Source organism: Carex rostrata, chromosome 33 (assembly GCF_964058835.1).
Source record: "Carex rostrata chromosome 33, lpCarRost1.2, whole genome shotgun sequence".
NCBI lineage: Eukaryota > Viridiplantae > Streptophyta > Magnoliopsida > Poales > Cyperaceae > Carex > Carex rostrata.
The window spans coordinates 380,131-400,271 of record NC_135950.1 but is presented as its reverse complement, the minus strand read 5'-3'; the positions used below and the strand labels follow the sequence as shown (position 1 = coordinate 400,271).

General features: G+C 33.8%; 2 protein-coding genes across 4 annotated transcripts; one reads left to right on the top strand and one right to left on the bottom strand.

Annotated features, from left to right (window-relative positions):
* Positions 1-333: 333 nt before the first annotated feature.
* Positions 334-7,345, bottom strand: LOC144548468 (transcription initiation factor TFIID subunit 5-like). 2 transcript variants are annotated; one of them, XM_078297140.1, is made up of 19 exons: positions 7,053-7,345; positions 6,021-6,102; positions 5,812-5,890; positions 5,503-5,600; positions 5,348-5,404; positions 5,167-5,248; positions 4,984-5,093; positions 4,793-4,900; positions 4,207-4,358; positions 3,661-3,771; positions 3,497-3,566; positions 3,383-3,422; positions 2,848-3,012; positions 2,367-2,443; positions 2,010-2,126; positions 1,463-1,728; positions 752-847; positions 577-652; positions 334-480 (listed from the first exon to the last, which is right to left on the bottom strand). In XM_078297140.1, the coding sequence occupies exons 1-19, from the start codon at positions 7,172-7,174 to the stop codon at positions 427-429; spliced, it is 1,962 nt and encodes a 653-aa protein (XP_078153266.1). In that variant the 5' UTR covers positions 7,175-7,345; the 3' UTR covers positions 334-426. The 2 variants fall into 2 exon arrangements, with proteins under 2 accessions (XP_078153266.1, XP_078153267.1); XM_078297141.1 differs by having other exon boundaries at positions 4,796-4,900; positions 7,053-7,344.
* A 9,018-nt stretch (positions 7,346-16,363) lies between these two features.
* LOC144548739 (protein NRT1/ PTR FAMILY 5.10-like) lies at positions 16,364-19,858 on the top strand. Of its 2 annotated transcripts, none has more exons than XM_078297458.1 (5): positions 16,364-16,580; positions 17,151-17,325; positions 17,726-17,943; positions 18,150-18,628; positions 19,004-19,858. In XM_078297458.1, the coding sequence occupies exons 2-5, from the start codon at positions 17,190-17,192 to the stop codon at positions 19,788-19,790; spliced, it is 1,620 nt and encodes a 539-aa protein (XP_078153584.1). In that variant the 5' UTR covers positions 16,364-16,580; positions 17,151-17,189; the 3' UTR covers positions 19,791-19,858. The 2 variants fall into 2 exon arrangements, with proteins under 2 accessions (XP_078153584.1, XP_078153585.1); XM_078297459.1 differs by lacking the exon at positions 16,364-16,580 and adding an exon at positions 17,422-17,510 and having other exon boundaries at positions 17,195-17,325.
* Positions 19,859-20,141: the final 283 nt, after the last annotated feature.

The window sequence follows — 20,141 nt, the reverse complement described above, 5'->3', positions numbered from 1 at the left end:
ACGTCAGCAACAAATTAAAAAGGAGAAACAATTTGAGCCAATCATTTGGCCAACATAGAGTTTATAAACAGTTTCTTAATAAGAAACTTTCCTGCATAGTTTCTAAATAAGAATCTCTCTCACATCCCTGAAACTGGATTAGAAACTACCACGTCAGATTAGAAACTCTAATAGTTTCAGGGATGTAGATGCTCTTAGGAATAACCTCTTATTCTAATAAGACAAGGTTTGGATTCCCTATTCTAGCTATTATAATCTAACCAAACACCGAATAGGCTATTCCGAATAGCCTGACCCCAAGAATAGCCTATTCTCATCCCAACCAAACATACCAAAAAAAGATCAAAGATGGAACTAATCTAGAATCTATAATACAAGAAGGGTTTAAAGATAATAAACACTAAATAGAGGTTATCAAGCTTAAGGTTAAGAGCCTGCTGAGAGTGCACCGGCCGCAAACAAAAGATTTCTTCTGGAGAACTGACATTGTCATTGTCGAGGACATCACATTAAAGTTAATATAAGAAAATAGTTGAATTCCGAAAATGTAATTATATTTAAATTTGAATTACTTACTCGCAGATTATAAACAGGAGTTGATTTGGTAGGGAGAGCCTTTAGCAGCCTTAGTCTGCTTGTAGGCCCAGATTTGCTGCATTATAAAAATGATTTACAAGTGACTTGAATACATAAATTGAAACAGAATTGCAGCTTAGCCACAAAGAAGTACCAAACCAAGTGAAAGATATACCTCTCGTCTGTTTTAAGGGCTTTCATACTGGAAGTGACATCCCATAATTTTACCATACAATCAGCTGATCCCGAAGCAAGCAATGTCCCTTCACAACTGAGACCAGAAAAAATAATATCAGAACTTAGTAGCTTTTGACATTATATATATACCAATTGAGAAACCCTACCAGAATAATAGTCTGATTGATACAGGTACTCTCCATTCCCTTTAATACCAGTTCATTTTCTTTTATTATTTAGCAAGTTATTGAGGCTATTAAGAACAAACAGACACAACAACATCAAGACAAAACAATGTAATCAGTTGTTAATATGCTATAGTGGTATCCACAATTTAGGCACTATTTTTCATACCCCTTCAAAACAAATGATATTTTAGACATTTAAGGCATTTAAAGCACTATTATTCATTAGCTGTTAATTTAATCATTTCCCATAAAATAAATAAGTCTTCGTGTATATATAAACGTCTTCATAAAAACAAATAGTATTTTTTTTTTGGTGCCTAAGAGGAGTCATAATTAAAGTATGTGTTTGTCAAAAATGAAAATTCAGGGGTATGCATACCTCCACAAGAGAGGTATCATAGCCTTCCAAAAATACACAGTACATATCTAATCTACCATATGAACCCCCTCACCTCCTCATTTCGAAAAAAGAATCTGGGAAGGTTAGAGATGATATGTTTTTCCAGGAACGAAGAGTATACCTGAAAGCAAGTGTCCAGACACAGGAATTATGGCCCATGATGGGCGATACGGATCGACCAGTGGACAGGTCCCACATAATGATCGTACCATCCTCATCCCCAGAAGCCATGAAACGACCATCAGGTGAAATGGCCAATGAGAGCACCATGCTCCTATGGCCTATGAAGAGTCGTGCACATTCCCCTGACTGCACGTCCCATAACCGGACTGTTTTGTCACTTGAACCAGTCACGATGTAGTTACAGTTTGGATGCCATTGAACACACTGAAAAAATTAAAAAAAAATGAACCATTCCCCTAACTGCACGTCCCCTAGATAAGAGGAAAATACACTTGATGGTTTATTGTAAAGGAAAGTGCAAAGTAATGTAAGGTGCAATCTTTGACCACAACTTCATAAAGGATAATACTCCAGTCCTTTGCATAGGTCAGCACAAGGAAAGGGATCTATATAAGGACCAGAAAATAAAAGGACTCCAATGGTCCGGACTTATACAAAGTACAGTATTGGAGAGATTTACTGAAAACATGAGTATTCTTTCTTACATCTACATCAGAAAGATGGCCGGCCATGACACGAAGAGGCTGTATTCTCTCTATTGACCAAACTCTGGCTGTTCTGTCATGAGATGCAGTTGCAAAATAGTGGCCCACTGGGCTAAACTGAAAAAGATAGAAATATGTATTGGTACTCCGACAGTTTCGGCATGCATTGGTAGCTTAAATATTTTTTCCAAAAAGTGAAAAATTTAACGAAAAAAGGATGAAGCGGTTACAAGGTGAACTTTAAACAACCATGACGGGTCAGCATCATGCTTCATGGCTACCCAAGCTAATGCAAGTCAAATTAGCAACTAAGAATAACTGCATAATTATGCAAGATATGAGGGATTAATGGATTACTTGAGCATCCCACACAGGAAAGTTGTGACCCTTGTAACAAACTAAATTTGCATTCAACCTCGTGCTCCATAATCTAACTGTATTGTATAAATAAAAAAAAATTAATATGCAACAGATTGACCAATCCTATTAAAAATAAGACATAACAAATACTGGATGTTCATGAAAACTTGGACCCAACAATAAGTCATCAAACTGTTATGTGCAGTAAAAAAATGTTCATATGTATGTCATCAAAGAAGTTCTACATTTGTATGGGAATATGTTGGTCTATTTTTTTATTTTGGAATAATTATTCTTTTCATTAGTCTATTTTTTTTTATATGAAACTGTCATTTTGTATGAGATTTTTATTTTCCTTATAATATGTCCCCGTTGCAATGCACGGACACGGTACTAGTATACTGTTATGATTGATATTAGCTACTATGTAAGAAAAAGCCCCTTAACGCATATATGCAACTAAAATTAACTGAATTACTTGTATTGTCCGAAGATGATGATAAAAGAAAATCTGCAAATGGGCTGAAAGAGACAGAGTAAACAGGCCCAGAATGCCCCTGTAAAAGGGAATACGGTCTCTTAGCCTCATCAGAAGCCAGTGAATGCATCCCTTGCATTGACCCGTTTTCTCCTTGCGAATTAGCTGGAAATAATTAGGTGTAAAAGCAAAATATAAAATCCTTCACCCTTAATTACCAGAGATAAAAGAAAATATATTAAGTTCATTAATTTGGCTTTTACATATCACTTCAAGCTCTAGTACCATTGACAAGGCTTAACTGAGAGGTAACATTTATTTCCAACCAAAACCGGTTAACACTACAAGCATGATAATGCTAGTAAAAACATGTGCAATAACAAAGTTATCATCACAGTGTGCTTTTAACTTTGCTGCATTGCTATTAGTGTCTACAGGCCTTTTTTCCAACTTGAAATGATATTATATATATTCATATAAGCTGTTATTCAAAACAACAATATATTTTAACAAGCCAAAGTTAGCAGAAACTAACATGCTCTGCCAGGTTGACCGATCTTTGCCATGTCCCAGGCCTGAAAAATAACAAAAGACTTCAAAAAGAAGTGCAAAATAATTAAAAAAAAATGTGTGCGGGCCTCACAAAAACCTTGACAGAAGAGTCAGAGAATCCACCAGCAACCAATGATCCATCATGTGAAATGGCAGAACAGTTTAATCTAAAAAAATGTTATCGTACTAATTAGTTATTTGTCACATAGATTACAACATAGAAAACACCAAAACTTCTAAAATTATATAATTTCTCAGTACCCATTACGTGTATGAAGAAAAGTGTAGAAGCTGACAGATGGCAGTGCTAGGCTATTCAACTGTGCTCTATTTCTTAGATCCTCAAATTTAGACAACTCCACTTCAGGAGGCCTGAAATTAATCCAAAGAAAAAAATCACATCATATCATTTCTTTACTGAAGTAAATGAGAGTAAGAGTGGTTGAATTGATCTCATTTAGTAGAAGGTTCTGGTTATTAGTACCCTGGACAGAAGATAAGGGACTCTTCACATCTCTTCCCTAAAAGAGAATAAGGCGGTTTCATGTATACATATTTAAGTGATCAAAGCAGCATGCCACATGGCCATTTAAAACTTGAAAGGTTATGGATATATCCCCACTAGACATGCACTATATATATAGGCAAAAAGACTACAATGTTCTCAGACTATTTTAGGCTCCTTTACCCTCACAAAGCCCTTCACTGTTTAGAGCCTTATTTCTAACATAACATGTTTAGGTTTCAAATTTCCTATGCAAAGTTAAGCTGACTTTTAAGAAGCAGCAACTAGAGCAGTGAACATACAGCTGAGGTCCGGTAAGCTCAGATTTGACACGTGGTGCCACAGATCCCATGCTAGTCTCTGATCGTGTTGTCTTTCCTGTCGCACCAACTGCCTTATCTTTCTTCTTTTTATTGCTGAATGATGTTCCTTGCTTATTTCCATCTGTCTTTTTCTGATAGCCAAATAATCAACATAAATCAAGATGTTAGAAAGAAAATAAAAAAAGAAGGGCACATTTGCCACACTCTTAACACTTATTATCTACGAATGCAGTGTTTTCTATTCCTAGGTGGCTCCCACCAGTGGTTCACAAACTTAGCATCCAACAGTAAATTTTTCCAATGAACAAAAATCAACCTGATTTAGATTCAACATGATTAAACATAGCGCAGCATGAGGTATGGACATATTGGTCAATAATAACACAGTATGCCTTATATCCATAACACTGATTAAGAAATGGTTGGTAAAATTTGAAAAATGAAAAATCACAGTTGCTATTTGCAAAAACAAAAATTTGCACCATTTTGTAAAATAATAAGCACACCAAACATGCTATAAGAGATTTCAACATAAAATATATTCTTAAAACTGAACAATTACAACTACCTTATTAATCTCTTCAGGATAGCCCTCCTTGTTACCTTCAACTTCAGTTTTATCCGAGTCAGATAGAGCCTTCTCCATCCTTTCTTCAACTGAATCTTCAAGCAACTGGTACGGAAATAAATAGATGAATAACTAATACTCGTCAAAGATAATAGACTACGGGAACTAGCATTTAAGGTCAAACCTACCCCCCAGTGTAACTCTTTCTGATTTATCTCTCTTGCTAGGTCTTGACTTGCTCCAACAAGTACTACTGCCTCTGAATCATCAGAGATTGAAGTGGGCTGACCTGGGGTAACTGTCAAGTTTACAAGATCAGAGTCATAAAAAGTAAACAAAACTAATTTGACAACAAAAAGTACAATACACACCTTCAAAATTTATCTGATTAATTACCCCAAGCATGTCAAGACATTTTTTGTGAATAAATTGTTGAAGGAGTCCATATGAAGACTACAAAACAACAACAGAACTGTATAAACAAACAGAAGACTAATTAATTCTATCTATATATTGTTTAATCGTCAAAATTAAAGGCATCTGATATTGTACCTGACACAATCTGATTTTGACTTTGTTTTGCCTAGAAATACGTGCCAACTCCATCTCCTGTACATATTCAAACGGTCAATCAGGATGTTTAATGCAACAAGGACAAAACGAACAACACAAAAGGAACAGATAAGGACAAGAAATTTTCGTATAACCTCCAAATGCGATGGAGAAAGAATGCCTTCTAATTTTTGCAGGTCTCTCAAATGCATGATCTCATGATCTTCACGAAATGTGTGAAAAAATGTTCTAGCTGAATGATTTAGATATTGAGAATTATTAGTTTATTGAAGTGAAATTTCAGAAACATGTTTCTATTTGTACTCGTGACATGACAATTGAAACCAAGTACAGTACAATACAAATCATGAAAATTATTTAATTGAATGGAAAAAGATTTTGACAAGAATATCCTTGCCTTGTAGATAACTGGAAAACAAGTACTAACTTGGAGAATAACATACCTTCTTGCATATAGCCTTGCGCAACTAAATCCATGAAGCAGTGAATAAAAACAGGATAAAGCACACAAAGTAGTTCATGCTGCACAGTAATTAATGAAGAATTAAAAAAAAAAACTGGCAACAGTATAAACTTTGTAACAAGTTTGATAAGAAAAAAAAGTGAACATTATATGACATGAAAATATACAACTAATATATGTATCCTTTACCTTATAAGAATCAAGCGAATTATATGCCCAAGATCTAAGTCGACTATAACCATCAAAATATCTATCAGCAACATTCTGAGATCTGACGAAACAAACAAAAAAGAAAAAAGATAATACCATATGAAATGCACATATCATTTTCTTCTTTCATTATCTATCTGCAATCGAAAAACAAATCTTTTTGAGAACTGGTCCACTTCCCCGAAAGCCATAGAGAAGCATTTGGCAACAATTAGTCTCAAACTGACTCAATAACAGGCTATTCAGGTTCAATACCAGTATATATACTGAATTTGAACTCGGTTACTTTACCATGAGAATTTGATCCATATTTTACTTTCAGTAGTTGTACATAGTTGCAGTTGCATAGACAAACATTGCAATCAACCACTCTAAGAAACAAAAATGAATAAAATTAGATCCATCAGCAGTGGCGTAGCCAGGATTTGAGTCATGGATGGGCAAAAAGTTTTGGGTTACCAGGTTACCCTGTCAGTGGGCAAAATTAACTTATATATTTGAATCATTTTAATCAATCTCATCAAATTCTAAATCAGATTTAAACATAAATCAAGAAAAACATTACGATTCAACAATTTTAGTCAATTATCAGTCGCAATTTGCAATTTAATTCATTCGATTGGATTGCGGTAATGAATTGTCAAAGGGGTAGGCAATTTAATTTCCAGAAGTAGTCAGGCCAACATATTTATGCTACATCATATCCGATTTTAAAATTCCAGGCAATTGTTTACCCCTGATACATGGTGGCTCTGCCACTGTCCATCAATAACTATGCACCTATTATCTTTTTCTCCTTAATTTAAAATCACACTAAATTTTACTCACCAGGCCGTATAGGTCATAAAAGTGCATTTTATTCAAGCAAATGTTATATACTTTAAATATCAGAACATGCCAGCTGCTTCCAGAAGTACAAAAAAGGTAATTTAACAAAAATTCCAGAAGATTAAGGGGCCAAAGACATGTTTTCTTCATCCTAAAATTCGAACGGGGTACTCAATAAATTACCTGGAGTGCGATGCGTCGGAGGAGACACGACTCTGGTCCTCTTGAAGCGCTAGTTCAGTGAGCTTGAGCCCTTTCTTTCTCAGATAAGTTAATACAGCCTTCTCGATATCCTCGTCCTCCATTAGCAATTGACAAGATCAAATTCACCAACCAGGAGAGAGCACGACACTAACGACACTAGAACAAAAAGAAGCACGAATCCTAGGGTTTTGAAAGGAAGCGCGAAATCATTGAATCCGAGAGAGAGAGAGAGGGAGACTGTATTGATTTTCGCATGAGATTATGTTGAGCAGTCCGTATTGATTTTTTGAACTTCAGAAATAAAATTAAAATTATAAATCCACAACATGGTCCGACCCGTGCTTTACAAAATACCCTAGCCTCACTCAAATCTTGTTGTTTGTTCCTTACGCGCCCTAGGTAAAATATCGTAGAATTTTCATACCTACTCAGAAAACTAGTTTGCAGAATTAAAGCAAAAGTGAAACCCGAATGGCCTCACCTGTGCATTCAGTGCTGTAAAAAACGCCCGTATGGGTTGATTAGTCGATTAATTCATGGCGAGGACTAAACCGTTATGTTTTTCTTTCAACTAATCGAATGATTAATTATTTTTAATTACTAGTATCATACTCGTGCGTTGCAACGGAGACATATTATAAGAAATAAATATATCAATGAAAATAATAATTATCTAAAAATTAAAACACATGTTAATAGAAAATTTATATGATTGTGTATTTTTAATTAACTTTAATCGCGATCTCTGATAACAATTTGATGATGTGATGATTATTTATTTTTAAGTACCAATGATATTAAATAATAGCTCGATTCGAATCTAATATCAAATATCATACAACAATTCAATATCAACATATAATATATCAAAAAACATAAATAAAAAGTGTTATCGTTTGTATGTATAAGATATATATACACACACACACATATTATAAGAAAAATATATATTCACACACACGTTCCAATTTATATTCTTCTTTGTTTCCAATTTAGAATACACACACACACACACACATTGATATATTATATATTGAAAATATATTCTAAATTGTCCACACCAATATGTATAGAAACAAAGAAAGAAAAATAAGGAAATTAAAAAATAATAATTTCCATTGTGATTCGTATAGAAACGAAGAAGTAAGGAAACAATAAATAAGAAAATGAAAGGTAGAGTCTTCTCAATTGAAGAGGAGAAATATGGAAATAAAGGAATTAGGAAACAAATAAATATATCGCTAACTTTCAAAATTTATTCATTTTAAATTATAACATATCGTATGGCAGCACATGTGGTGGGTATGTTTTTAACTAAATTTAGACTTTTATACATAAAAGATATGCATTTAATCAAAAGAAGACAAATTATGTAATTGGAGAGCTGATATCAAATCCAAAGTTTCATCTCTCAATCGTAGCCGTTGGTGGATCGGACACCCAACGTGCTTAATAATAGAATGGAGATTCCCGATTAATCGCTTAGCAGTATCTTGTCCATCTGACAACTGCATACCGTCAATTTTTCTCTATTAGCTATTACATTCCTTTCTCTATTACAGTATATTTAGTTATAATTTTAGAATAACTAAAATAGTAAAATTAATATTTGTCTTATTAAAGTAGCTTGTTTTTACAATAATCTATTCTCAGTTCAATCGAACATACTAGAGCAACTAATTAAATCTTCATATATCTTCCGCAATTCTCAAAACTTACAGAACTCGTTAATTTTTTTTTTTTTTAAAAAAACCTTCTTCCTAGAGACTGTGAAATTGTGAACTGAAATCGAACTCTCTATTTTTGAATAACCAACAAGTTTTAGACTTCTAGACAGTAGAGGAGCTTGATTTCTTTTTTAAAGTTTTAATGATGTATTATGCGTTAGAACGAGTTAAAATATTTTTCTAACAAGCACATGTTAAAATATATTAAATCAGCCTCCTTCACTTTTTTTTTGAAAGATCACTAGATTGATTTGCATTCAATAGGGAATTGAATTGATCATGAATGAATTTAATCAATAATCAAGCTCCTTTTAGAGAGATCTCTTCCTTTACACATTAAATTCGTTAGAACAATGTCTTACTAGCCAGAACTTTTCAATTGCCCGCCCAGTTAAACTGATTTTTCATTTTTGGTAATATATTATTCATTTTTTCGAACTTTATAATTGTGACAATAGCTTTAAAATGTTTAATTATGACAATCCAAATTTTAATTGTTTTGTGGGATGTGCTAGCCTTATCTCTGTTTTAATTTTCTTTGTGCTTTTAACATATACATCAGAATAAATTTAGCCATAACTCATGCATGTAATTGCTATAAAAATATTTTTACATAATTCCAACTAAAAAGTACACACACACTCTCTTTCTCTCCACAGTTTATAAAGCATAAAGATAATTATATAGAAGTTGGGTCATTAAAATTGAAGAAAAAAAATGTGGATAAAGTTTGCTTCCCAACTTCCAAAAGTCCTATACCGTGATCACACTACGCATACCGGTTTCCTTCAAAGGCTTTTTGGAAAAGAAAAGAAAAAGTAAAAAAAAAAAAAAAGTTGTACCGGTTTCATACTCCCATGCTCTAAAGTTAGGTATTGCACCACGTACGGCACCACCACCCCAACTCGATTTTTTTTTTTTAAATAGTATTGCTTTAAATTATTTAAACGGAATAAGCCTTTTTTGGGTGGATTTTAGAAAACTAGCCTCCATCGATCCCTAAGATCGGTGGAGTAAAAAAAACCCAACCTACACTGGTCCTAGGGACCGGTGGAGCCAATTTTGCACCAGCAGATAGCCTCGCCACAGAAGATCCCTCATCTATACCTCCACCGATCCCTAGAACCGGTAGAGCCTTGATTTCGAATTCTGCTGGATCCACATCTGCTGCAGGCTCCTCCTTTTCTTCGATCTGAACCATTCAATTTTATTTCACGGCTTAGATTGATTATTTTATTATAACCATCCCTAGGACCTGTACAATTTATTAAAAAAAAACTCTACCCAATGCTTGAACTATTAAAACCAAAATAATTTCTTCTCTCCCAAAATAACAAAGCCAGAAAAAAAAAACCGGAGCTCCGCTTTTAATTACAAAGCCTTTCCTTGAGAGGATAAAACCAATAGCATGCTCTACGAGAATAGAATACAAACAATTAGATTAATTCAAAGTTACTAGAACTAATAAAACCAATAGCATGCTCCGCTGTTAATACTTGATAGTTAGATATTGTTTAATTCTTAGCAAAGTTACTAGTAAAAATCTCAATACACAATTAAGTTCTAAATAGAAAGGAAGTTGTTTGGATACAAATAATTAGAACTAAAATTAAGTAGAAATCGAACCTACACATCAGTACCAGAGGAATTTAGATAAAATCAAAAAAGAAAAGGAGAGAGGACAGTCGAAGTAATATCTCGGAAGAAATTTTTGGTGCACGCGGTTGCAGGCACACCATTATTAGAATCTCGGGACAGCACTGAGCAACTCAGCAGCGTGACGTCGCTCGCCATTAAAGAAAGGAGGGAAAGCAAGAGAGAAAAAAACTACACCGATCCTGTGGATCGGTGGAGGTTTTGGTGTGGCCTTTGGTGCAGCATATCTGTGGCGAGGTAAATGTTGACTCCACTGGTTCCTAGGACCGGTGTAGGTTGGATTTTTTTGGCTCCACTGATCCTAGGGATCGGTGGAGACTAGTTTTCGAAAATTCGCTCAAACAAGACTTGTTCCGTTGAAATAATTTAAAGCAATACTATTTAAAAAAAAAAAATCCCCCAACTCCCCTATTAATTAAGCATCCAACCAACCATATATTCAATTCCTCTTCCTCATGACATATATATATTATCACCACACAACGAATTAATTAAGTACACATACCTCGCCAAATAAATTTATATATATGCATGCATGGCAGCAATTTCTTTAATTATTTTGCTTCTAATCCATGCATTTATATGCAAGTCGACTACTACTAGTACTGTTCATGCAAGGGACGTATTCTTTGTCAAAGAAAGAAGTCCAATAAACGCAACCAAATCAACATCAGTTCAACCGGGTGTGTTGGTGGGCACAAGTGGAAACCCTAACGGGTCGTATCTTACAATAGGCACAGGGGGAGGTGTCGGAGGTGGAGCGGGCACTTCACGCGGTGGTGGGGTCAGTGCTGGAGGTGGAGTTGGGGTAGGTGTTGGCATCGACTTAGGAAGACACGGTGTTGATGTTGGAGTCGGTGTAGGTGGTGGAGGCGGCATAAGCGCTAAAAATGGATCAATAAATGTCGGAGGTGGTGAGGGCCGGGGAGTCGGTGTCCACATAGGACGGGGAGGCATAAGGGTTACTACCGGAGGTGGTGATGGTGGCGGAGGTGAAATCGGTGGAAATGGTGGCAGTGCCTCAGGATGTGGAAGCGCAGTTGGTCGTGCTGGAAACACAGTAGGTAGTGGTCAGGGTTGTGGTGGAGCTAGCGGTAGTAACGGTGGAGGTGAAGGTGCCGGTCAAGGCTTGGCTGGAGGTTCAAGCGGTAATGGTGGAGGCAGTGCTGGTGGTGGTGGCGGCAATGGTGAGTCTGGTGAAGGTGCCAGTGATGGTGTCGGTGTTGGGTACTGAAAATATATTGTAACACTTGAACTTGATCATCGTACATGCCAGCATGCCAATAGTAAATTGAGCTGATTTACATGATTTATCAAAAAAAAAAAAAACAGAGAGAAGAAAATTAAGAAGAAGAAAAACCTGATATGTATTAAATTATTCAGATAATACAAGTTAGAAATTAAATATAAATGTCCATGTGTACGTATAAGAGAAAAACATATAAAAAAATATGAGTGTTGTAATGGAAACCTATATATGTAGCAAACGACGATATTCTAATCTCTCCCTTTTCTACAAAGCAGAACGATACAAAAACAAAATTAATAGATCAAAATATCTTCTTGCACCAGCTTTTTTTTTTTTTTTTTTTTAAGATAAAAAGTGAGGTTATAGTGTTTTATACGAATTTTATTATACTCCAAAAAATACTAAGTTACCTCATAATTGTATTTTTTTAATTATATATATTAAAATTTAATTGAACTTTTTTGTTCAGTTTGTATATAATTAATTAAGTGTTAAAGTTGTTTATTATAGTTATGAAAAAACTTGAATTCAAATTTCATCTACCATATTATATATTTTTAAATATTAGTTTTCAGTCCTATCTAAATTTATAAATCTTTTAGTTCGGTCTCTTATTATACTTATACCTCACCTATCTCCATTGAAATCAAATGTAAAAGACTAGATATATACCAAACAGCTGATATCAGCATGTGTTTACAACTAACAGCTACAAAAAAAAAAAAAAAAATTACAATCTATTTTTCAATCTAAACTTCTCAAAATACCTAAAAAGCCACACAAAACCAGCATCATGTCCACAAAAGCATGATCGATTTGTATATATATATCCAGCAAGTTGGAAAGCTACTAAACTTGAACCAAGAAATTAAAGCAAAACAATATTATGACCTTGAGTCAGGTTGAATTCAGTTTTAATGTGATCTGCCTCTCCAATAATCTGATTAAATTATAATTACTTGTTTTACTTGCAATGGAAAATATTAACAATACATAGTATATACTAGTTACCTCGAAAAACAATAATGGCGTTATCCTAATTCCTAAGCAATTGACAAATTCATATATTGTCCAAAACATTTTTTAATTAGGATATTGATTATGAAATTCATCTTTATAGTTTATATAGATACTAGCATATATATCTTACTTAATTCTAGCTAGTTATCTGATCTAATGCAAAGTAGGCCACATAATTGCTGATGTAAGAGACAAATCATGACAATTGATGATAATAAAAAAAAATAAGCATGTACGTACAAGAATATTTTTGGTTTATGAGAAATCAATTATTATAATTTGAATTAAGCATATACTTATTAAAAGAAAATTAAGCGCAACCAAGAACTTCATACAACCATCTTACTCTCTAGTCTCTACACCTCAAAAACTTTATACAACCCAATTCAGTAACCCCACAAAATTAATAAATGTTGAGATTTCAGGGGCAACGGCTGTTGCCAGGGCCAAATTTTTTTTTTTTTTTTTTCCTCTGATAACATCTCTAATCCTCAGTTGTTGAGTTAGAAGATCATCAGCCATCCAATAATTTAGTATACAAAAGTTGGATTTACTCTAATATCTTATATAAAAAAATTGGAGCACCAACTTTTTGTCTAGTGGCAAAAGACAATTCTTTCCGTGTAGAATGTGGCAGGTTTGAAACTCGGATAAGAAATTCCTTGTAAATATTTGAAAACAAAAATATTGAATGACTTGACCTCCAATAATCTATGAATGTATAAATGCCTCAGGAAAATTTATAAAATGATTGTAAATTGTATTATATAAAATAAATAAATAAAATTTGCTATTGTACTCAGTTTTTTTTTTATGATAATCAACCGCAATTCTATAACAGACAAGTTTATAAAATGATTTAGACGGATTTAAAAATAAAATACTGAATTCATATATGCCTCGTGAAAAAATTGGTTTTGTTCACAATATTTGTGTTATCGATACACACAATAGGACGAAAAAAATTCAACATATATCGTGAAATGACATATTTTGAAATACAGTTCAAAATTGATTTGCTAAGCAATTAGATGTAAAATAGTTTACATGCTATACTGATTTGGATTTTAATTATTTGATACTTGTTACACTTCTAAATTTAAATTGATTTAATTTAATGTGAGGTCCAAAACCATGTCTAATGTTGGATCATCAGATAGAAAATTCGAAATGGATCTTGGTTGAACTCAAGCTTTTATTAGATGAAATTTTTAATAGTTACTGGGCCAACAATACTCAGGCCCATTTTGCACAACAAATTTTGTCAAAGGTAACAAAGTTATTGGTTTTTATTACAAAAGTTTCTGAATCTACCTCTAACTAGAAAATTGCTCTCAACCTAGAATTTACAGTTTCTTTCCACGCATCTTGTCCTATTCGGTTGTCACAATATAATACGGGATGGAATTTTTTGGATACGGAAACTCATAAATTAATTTTTGAAATGAATGTTCAATTGTAGTGTAGATTGTGGGAAATTCTAATTTGAGATAGATATTTATGGAGAATTATATATTTTTTTCTTTTTTACAGACTTGTTGTCAATAATAATTTTTTTTTTGTTAATTATTAATTTATTATTAATAATTTTCTGATTAATTCTAACAACTAAAATATAATATTTACACAAAAAAAAAATTAAAAAAAAAATTACAAGTGATGGTGAAAAAAATAAATTATAATTGAATAAAATAAATAAATCAAACAAACAAATTAATGCACCTATTATGAAAATAAAAAAAAATGATAAGATGTAAAGGGAGAATGATAAAAAGAATGATAAGATGTAAAGGGAGAAGGATAAATCAAACAAATTAATGCGCCACTTTTGTAACACTTGAAGCCAAATGAATATATAGTCCACCTAATGATCGACTTTCGGTTCAAAAGTGGTGCTAGCTACCAAAGAAGATAAATATTAAAAATTTAGAAATAAAATGGAACTTGTAAAAGGACCAGACAGGTAGAGAATTTTGTATTCATAGGAATTATTAAAAAATAGAGAAAAAGAGAAGTACTCAGTTGTTAGATCAATAAAAAAATATTGTAAGTAATTTTTTCGATCTAAAGTTTAGACCCAGAAAAATAGTACTGATTCCAAAAAAATATTCTTCTCCTCCGATTATCAGAGATATATTGTAGCATGGAAAATTAAAATTTGTGAATCCTGTAGTTGGAGGGGTGTTCATCTGTTCGGTTCGGTTCGGTTGAAACCAAATCAAACTAGGCAAACTAAAGTTATAATTCGATTTCAAAAATAAAACTGAACCGAACCGATTTAGCATTGCAACTGAATTGAACTGAGCTAAAGTTTTATTTCGGTTTGTTCGGTTTGTTTGGTTCAAACCGAAATATATTAATTTTTTTATTTAAAGCAATTAATTTATAATAGGATCATGATAACAATCCCCGCACAAACTGCCAAAAAAATCATGGAGGGGCCGCTCAATCATTAATAAGCATTTAGTAAATTGTCAGTATTTAACTTGAAGCATCAAAATATTTATCTTGAATTTGCAAAGTATTAATTCCTCTGCAATGATCTCTATTTATGAAAGAATAAATCAATCCATCAGTTGTCCCCGCACAAAATTTTTTTTTTTGAATCGTCTCCGCACAACTAGAGACCATTAAATAAACAATCCTCTCATAAATACTTGTCAGTTATCCCCACACAAAATTTTCTTTTTTTTCTGGATTGTCCATGCACAACTGGGGACCATTAAATAAACAATCATCTCACCCAATGATAAATACTTCTCAGACATAATGATAAATATTTTATGTTACATGGATAAATACTTCTCAGGTATAATTGCAACTTTTAGTAAAACATCAATGATAAATATTTCTCAGACATAATGATAAATATATTTTATGTTACATGGATAAATACTTCTCAGACATAATTGCAACTTTCAGTAAAACATCAATAATAAATACTTCTCAGACATAATGATAAATACTTTATTTTAAACGGGTAAATATTTTATGTTACATGAATAAATATTTCTTAGACATAATTGTAATTTTCAGTAAAACATATGTATGTCAAAGACAATGATAAATACTTATCAGAATCAATGATAAATATTTGTCCGAAACAATGATAAATAGTTGTCAGAAACTTTGTTATTGAACTTGTTAATAAGTAATATTTAATCAAATCAAAGTATTATCATGTCAGAAACAATAATAAATACTTCTCAGACATTATGATAAATATTTGTCAGAAACAATGATAAAGGACCTTTAGTATTAGTGCAGATTTAGTCTGCATGAATCTTAAAACAGATCGGATGGTCAAAATTTATTAACTCAGAAGATTCCCTTTTGAGTTAATGCAGATAGGGGTGTTCAAATGGTTCGGTTTATTTAGTTTTAAACTGAACCGATAAAATTCGGTTTAAATAGTTTGATTTTTCGGTTTAAATGGATCGGTTCGGTTCATTTTTTTATTTAGATCGGTTTATATTGTTCAGTTCGGTTTAGAAACTTTTGAAATCGGTTGAACCGAACCGATCGAATTGGTTTAATGAAATCACAAAATTATCGCACGCTGTTTGGTTCGGTTTATTTTGATACTTCGCGACACCCCCGTTTTCCTTTCACCCCTTTCTTTCTTCTTGGATTCTAGCGCCGCCTCAAGCTTCTATCTCCGCAAGAAGCTAAACAAAGAATTCCACCCCTTTTCAAAAAGCTAATCAAATGACTCCACCCCTTATCTATACTCCATGCGTTGAAGAGCTAATCAATGCTCCATTTTCAGTATCTCTGCCTCCTTTCTGGTTCTAATATATCTTTTCTCAAAAACTCGTCAGTTATTTATCGGTTAATTAATCTCAAACGAAGAAGGTATGTGCTTGATCAGTTATTTATCCAATTCGAATTTCTTGCTTTAGTCAAATTAAATTTGGCAGTAGTTCAATTTTTTTTTTGGATTTCTTACTTGAGTCTGCTAAATTTCGGTTCAACCGAACAAACCGAAATTTACTTCGAAATTTACTTCGGTTTGTTCGGTTCGGTTATAATTCGGTTGAGAATTTTAGTTTGGTTGGTTCGGTTCTATTTTTGAAAACCGAACAAAACTTTGGTTTGTCTATTTTAGTTTGGTTTCAACTGAACCGACCGTTTGAACACCCCTACTGGCCTAAATGCAGAGCATACAAATTCTACTCTTGAGCCAGTGAGTACTGAGCAGTGAGCACTGAGTAGTACTACTACTACAGTTTCATTTTATTTGGTTGGTTGTTTTGAGAATTTTTTATTCATTAAAATTATTAAGAAAATGATTGATAGAAAGAAAAAGAACTTTAGGAGTAGTACCCACTTGTTAAAAGAAACTGTAGGAGTAGTACTCTAGGCCAAATTTAATCCGGAATCTATTGAAACTGTATGAGTATGCTTTGAATATATACACTCTAGGCCTGCGAACTTTTTATACAAGTGAGAAGAGGAACTAAAATGGAGTTGGATTTGGATTCGGATCTTTTTCTCCCTTCATCTCAACCCGAATCCATGCTCGAGTTCGTCAATTCTAAGGGCCAACCGGCAACCCGATCCACCACCGGTGGTTGGACCTCTGCCTTCTTCATCGTTGGTACCAATTTAGAAACTTTGCTTGTTTTTATGTTCTAAATTCTACAATCTGTCATTGGAGTAGCCTCATGGGCTCATGGCACTTTGTTGGAAACAGTGTATGTCAAGTGGAGGCTTGGAGCATAGTACTACTCACTGGCTTATGCCAACATTGGAGACTTAATTTTCTGAAAATGAACTAAAGAGGTGCATAAGTCAATTTTATTAAAAGAAAAGGTAGCAAAATTATCAGTTTCTATTGAAATTGAAAGACAAGTATTGTACGGTACCCATACCACAATCCAGTACTTGAGCTTAAACCTAAAGTTACATTCCAAAAGCAAATAGAAACTGGTTTCAATAATACTTGAAACAAATCATGCCTTGTGCATCAATTAATTATTCATTAATTTTTTTTACAGGCATCGAAGTAGCAGAGAAGTTTGCCATCTATGGGATATCAGCTAACTTGATAACATACCTGACGGGCCCGCTTGGTGAGGGAACTGCTACTGCTGCATCACAGCTGAATACCTGGTCAGGTGTTACCACAATGCTTCCATTGCTTGGTGCATTTATTGCTGATTCTTGGCTTGGTCGATACCGTACAGTTGTGTATGCCTCACTTCTGTATGTACTGGTATGCTTTCCTTTTCATAAATTTTTAATGTCTGTTCTTGTTTTGTTTTATGATGATCATGTAAATTTCTTCCGCTCAAATATTGCTTAGTTTGTGAATTTCTCTGAATCTAGTTGGTAAACCACTGGATTATACCCAAGGGATAATAATTCATTTCCAATTGGTATGGAATAAAGTCCCTCCGCTCTGATTTGGATTGCTTGCAGGGCTTAGGGATGTTAACTGTCTCCTCAATTATTCCATCTCCCAGCAATAGACACTCCTCTTTCCAGAAACCCCTCTTCTTTTTCTCACTGTACTTTCTCGCCTTTGCTCAAGGTGGTCACAAACCATGCGTGCAAGCATTTGGTGCAGACCAATTTGACCAAAATGACCTTCAAGAGAGATTGTCAAAAAACTCCTTTTTCAATTGGTGGTATTTCAGTATATGTGTCAGTTTCAGTGTTGCAGTTGTGACGATGAGCTATGTGCAAGATAATATTAGTTGGGGGCTCGGGTTTGGGATCCCATGTGGCATCATGGTGTTGGGACTTATATTATTCCTGCTCGGGACGAGGACATATCGATACTTTGTGCTTGAAAAAGAGAATCCATTTATCCGGGTTCGGAGATCTTTTGTGGCACTAGCACGGAGTTGGAAATCAAAAGGTTCTTGCTTGGTGCGTGAAACAGGAGATGTTAATAGGTATGGTTTGACAAATCCTGAGTGCAATTGGCACAATCCAATTTATAATAGAAGAGATTCAGCATGTCCTTTTGTGAAATTGACCTTTTATAATATAATGTTGGTGATATATTATTGTAAAAATTATCTCTAGATCTAACATAGTTGTTTCATACAATAAGAAGATATTTCAGTCTATAATAACTTAATAAGCATGTCAATTTTGACTAAATGACTGCACTAATCTGTGTAAAATTAATGTGATCCATTGCAGAATGCTACCAAAAAAAAAAAATTGGCACTAAACCAGAACAAATTCAGAGATTGAAAAATCTACATTGGGCAGAAATTAGTTTTACGAATCTAATTGATTTCATTTCCTCTCTTTCCGCACAGGTTGCCAGATGAAGACAATACTGAGCCCTCAGCGGAAGAAGCAAAGGGTCTCCTTCGATTATTTCCTATTTGGGCTACATGCGTAATATATGGTGTTGTCTTTGCACAATCTTCAACTTTGTTTACAAAGCAAGCGAGCACTCTTGATCGAAGAATTGGCAAAAACTTCCAAGTACCCCCTGCCGCACTACAAGTGTTCAGCTCTATTGCTATCATTTGTTTCATCCCAGTTTATGATAAACTCCTTGTACCATTAACAAGAAAATTCACTGGGATACCATCTGGTATTACAATGCTACAGAGAATTGGCACTGGCATGGTTCTCTCTCTCCTTGCAGTGGTAGTAGCAGCTCTAGTAGAGATCAAGAGGCTAAATACTGCAAAAGAGTATGGACTAGTGGATAAACCTAAAGCACCGATACCAATGAGCGTCTGGTGGATGGTACCACAATACGCACTTTTTGGTATGGCTGATGTATTCACCATAGTCGGTTTGCAAGAGTTCTTCTATGATCAAGTGCCAGATGCATTGCACAGCCTTGGTCTTGCATTTTGCCCCAGTGTGCTTGGTGTAGGTAGTTTTACCAGTAGTTTTCTTATATCTGTAATAGATAAAATTAGCAGTAAAAATGGGAAAAGTTGGTTTTCAAACAATCTGAATCAAGCACATCTGGACTATTTCTATTGGTTCCTCGCAGGGCTCACCGGTTTTGAAATTGTTCTCTTTTTATATTTCTCGAAAATATATGTGTATAGGAAAAAGCTCTGTACCTATGCAGATGTGTAATTTTGTATTGATGAACTTGTACTGGTAGTAGAGAAATAAAAAGTTGTGGAAAGAATATTTCGTAATTATCTTTTTATTCCTTTTGCTGATTTTATAGTTCTTTTTACTTGTTACATGAATCGAGCTTTGTATTGATCTTCACCCAAGATTCTTAACTGTTTACTGAGAAAAAGCTTGAATGCATACTAATAAATGAAACCAAAATCAAAACACTAAATAAATCATAGCTGAGGGCGCAATAGATAAATCCAGACCGTTCTTTTTATCTCCGATATGAATTTTAAAGTTGAACTCCTATATCTAAATAAGCACTGAATTCTTTTTTATCCGCCTGATTTGAATTAAATCAGG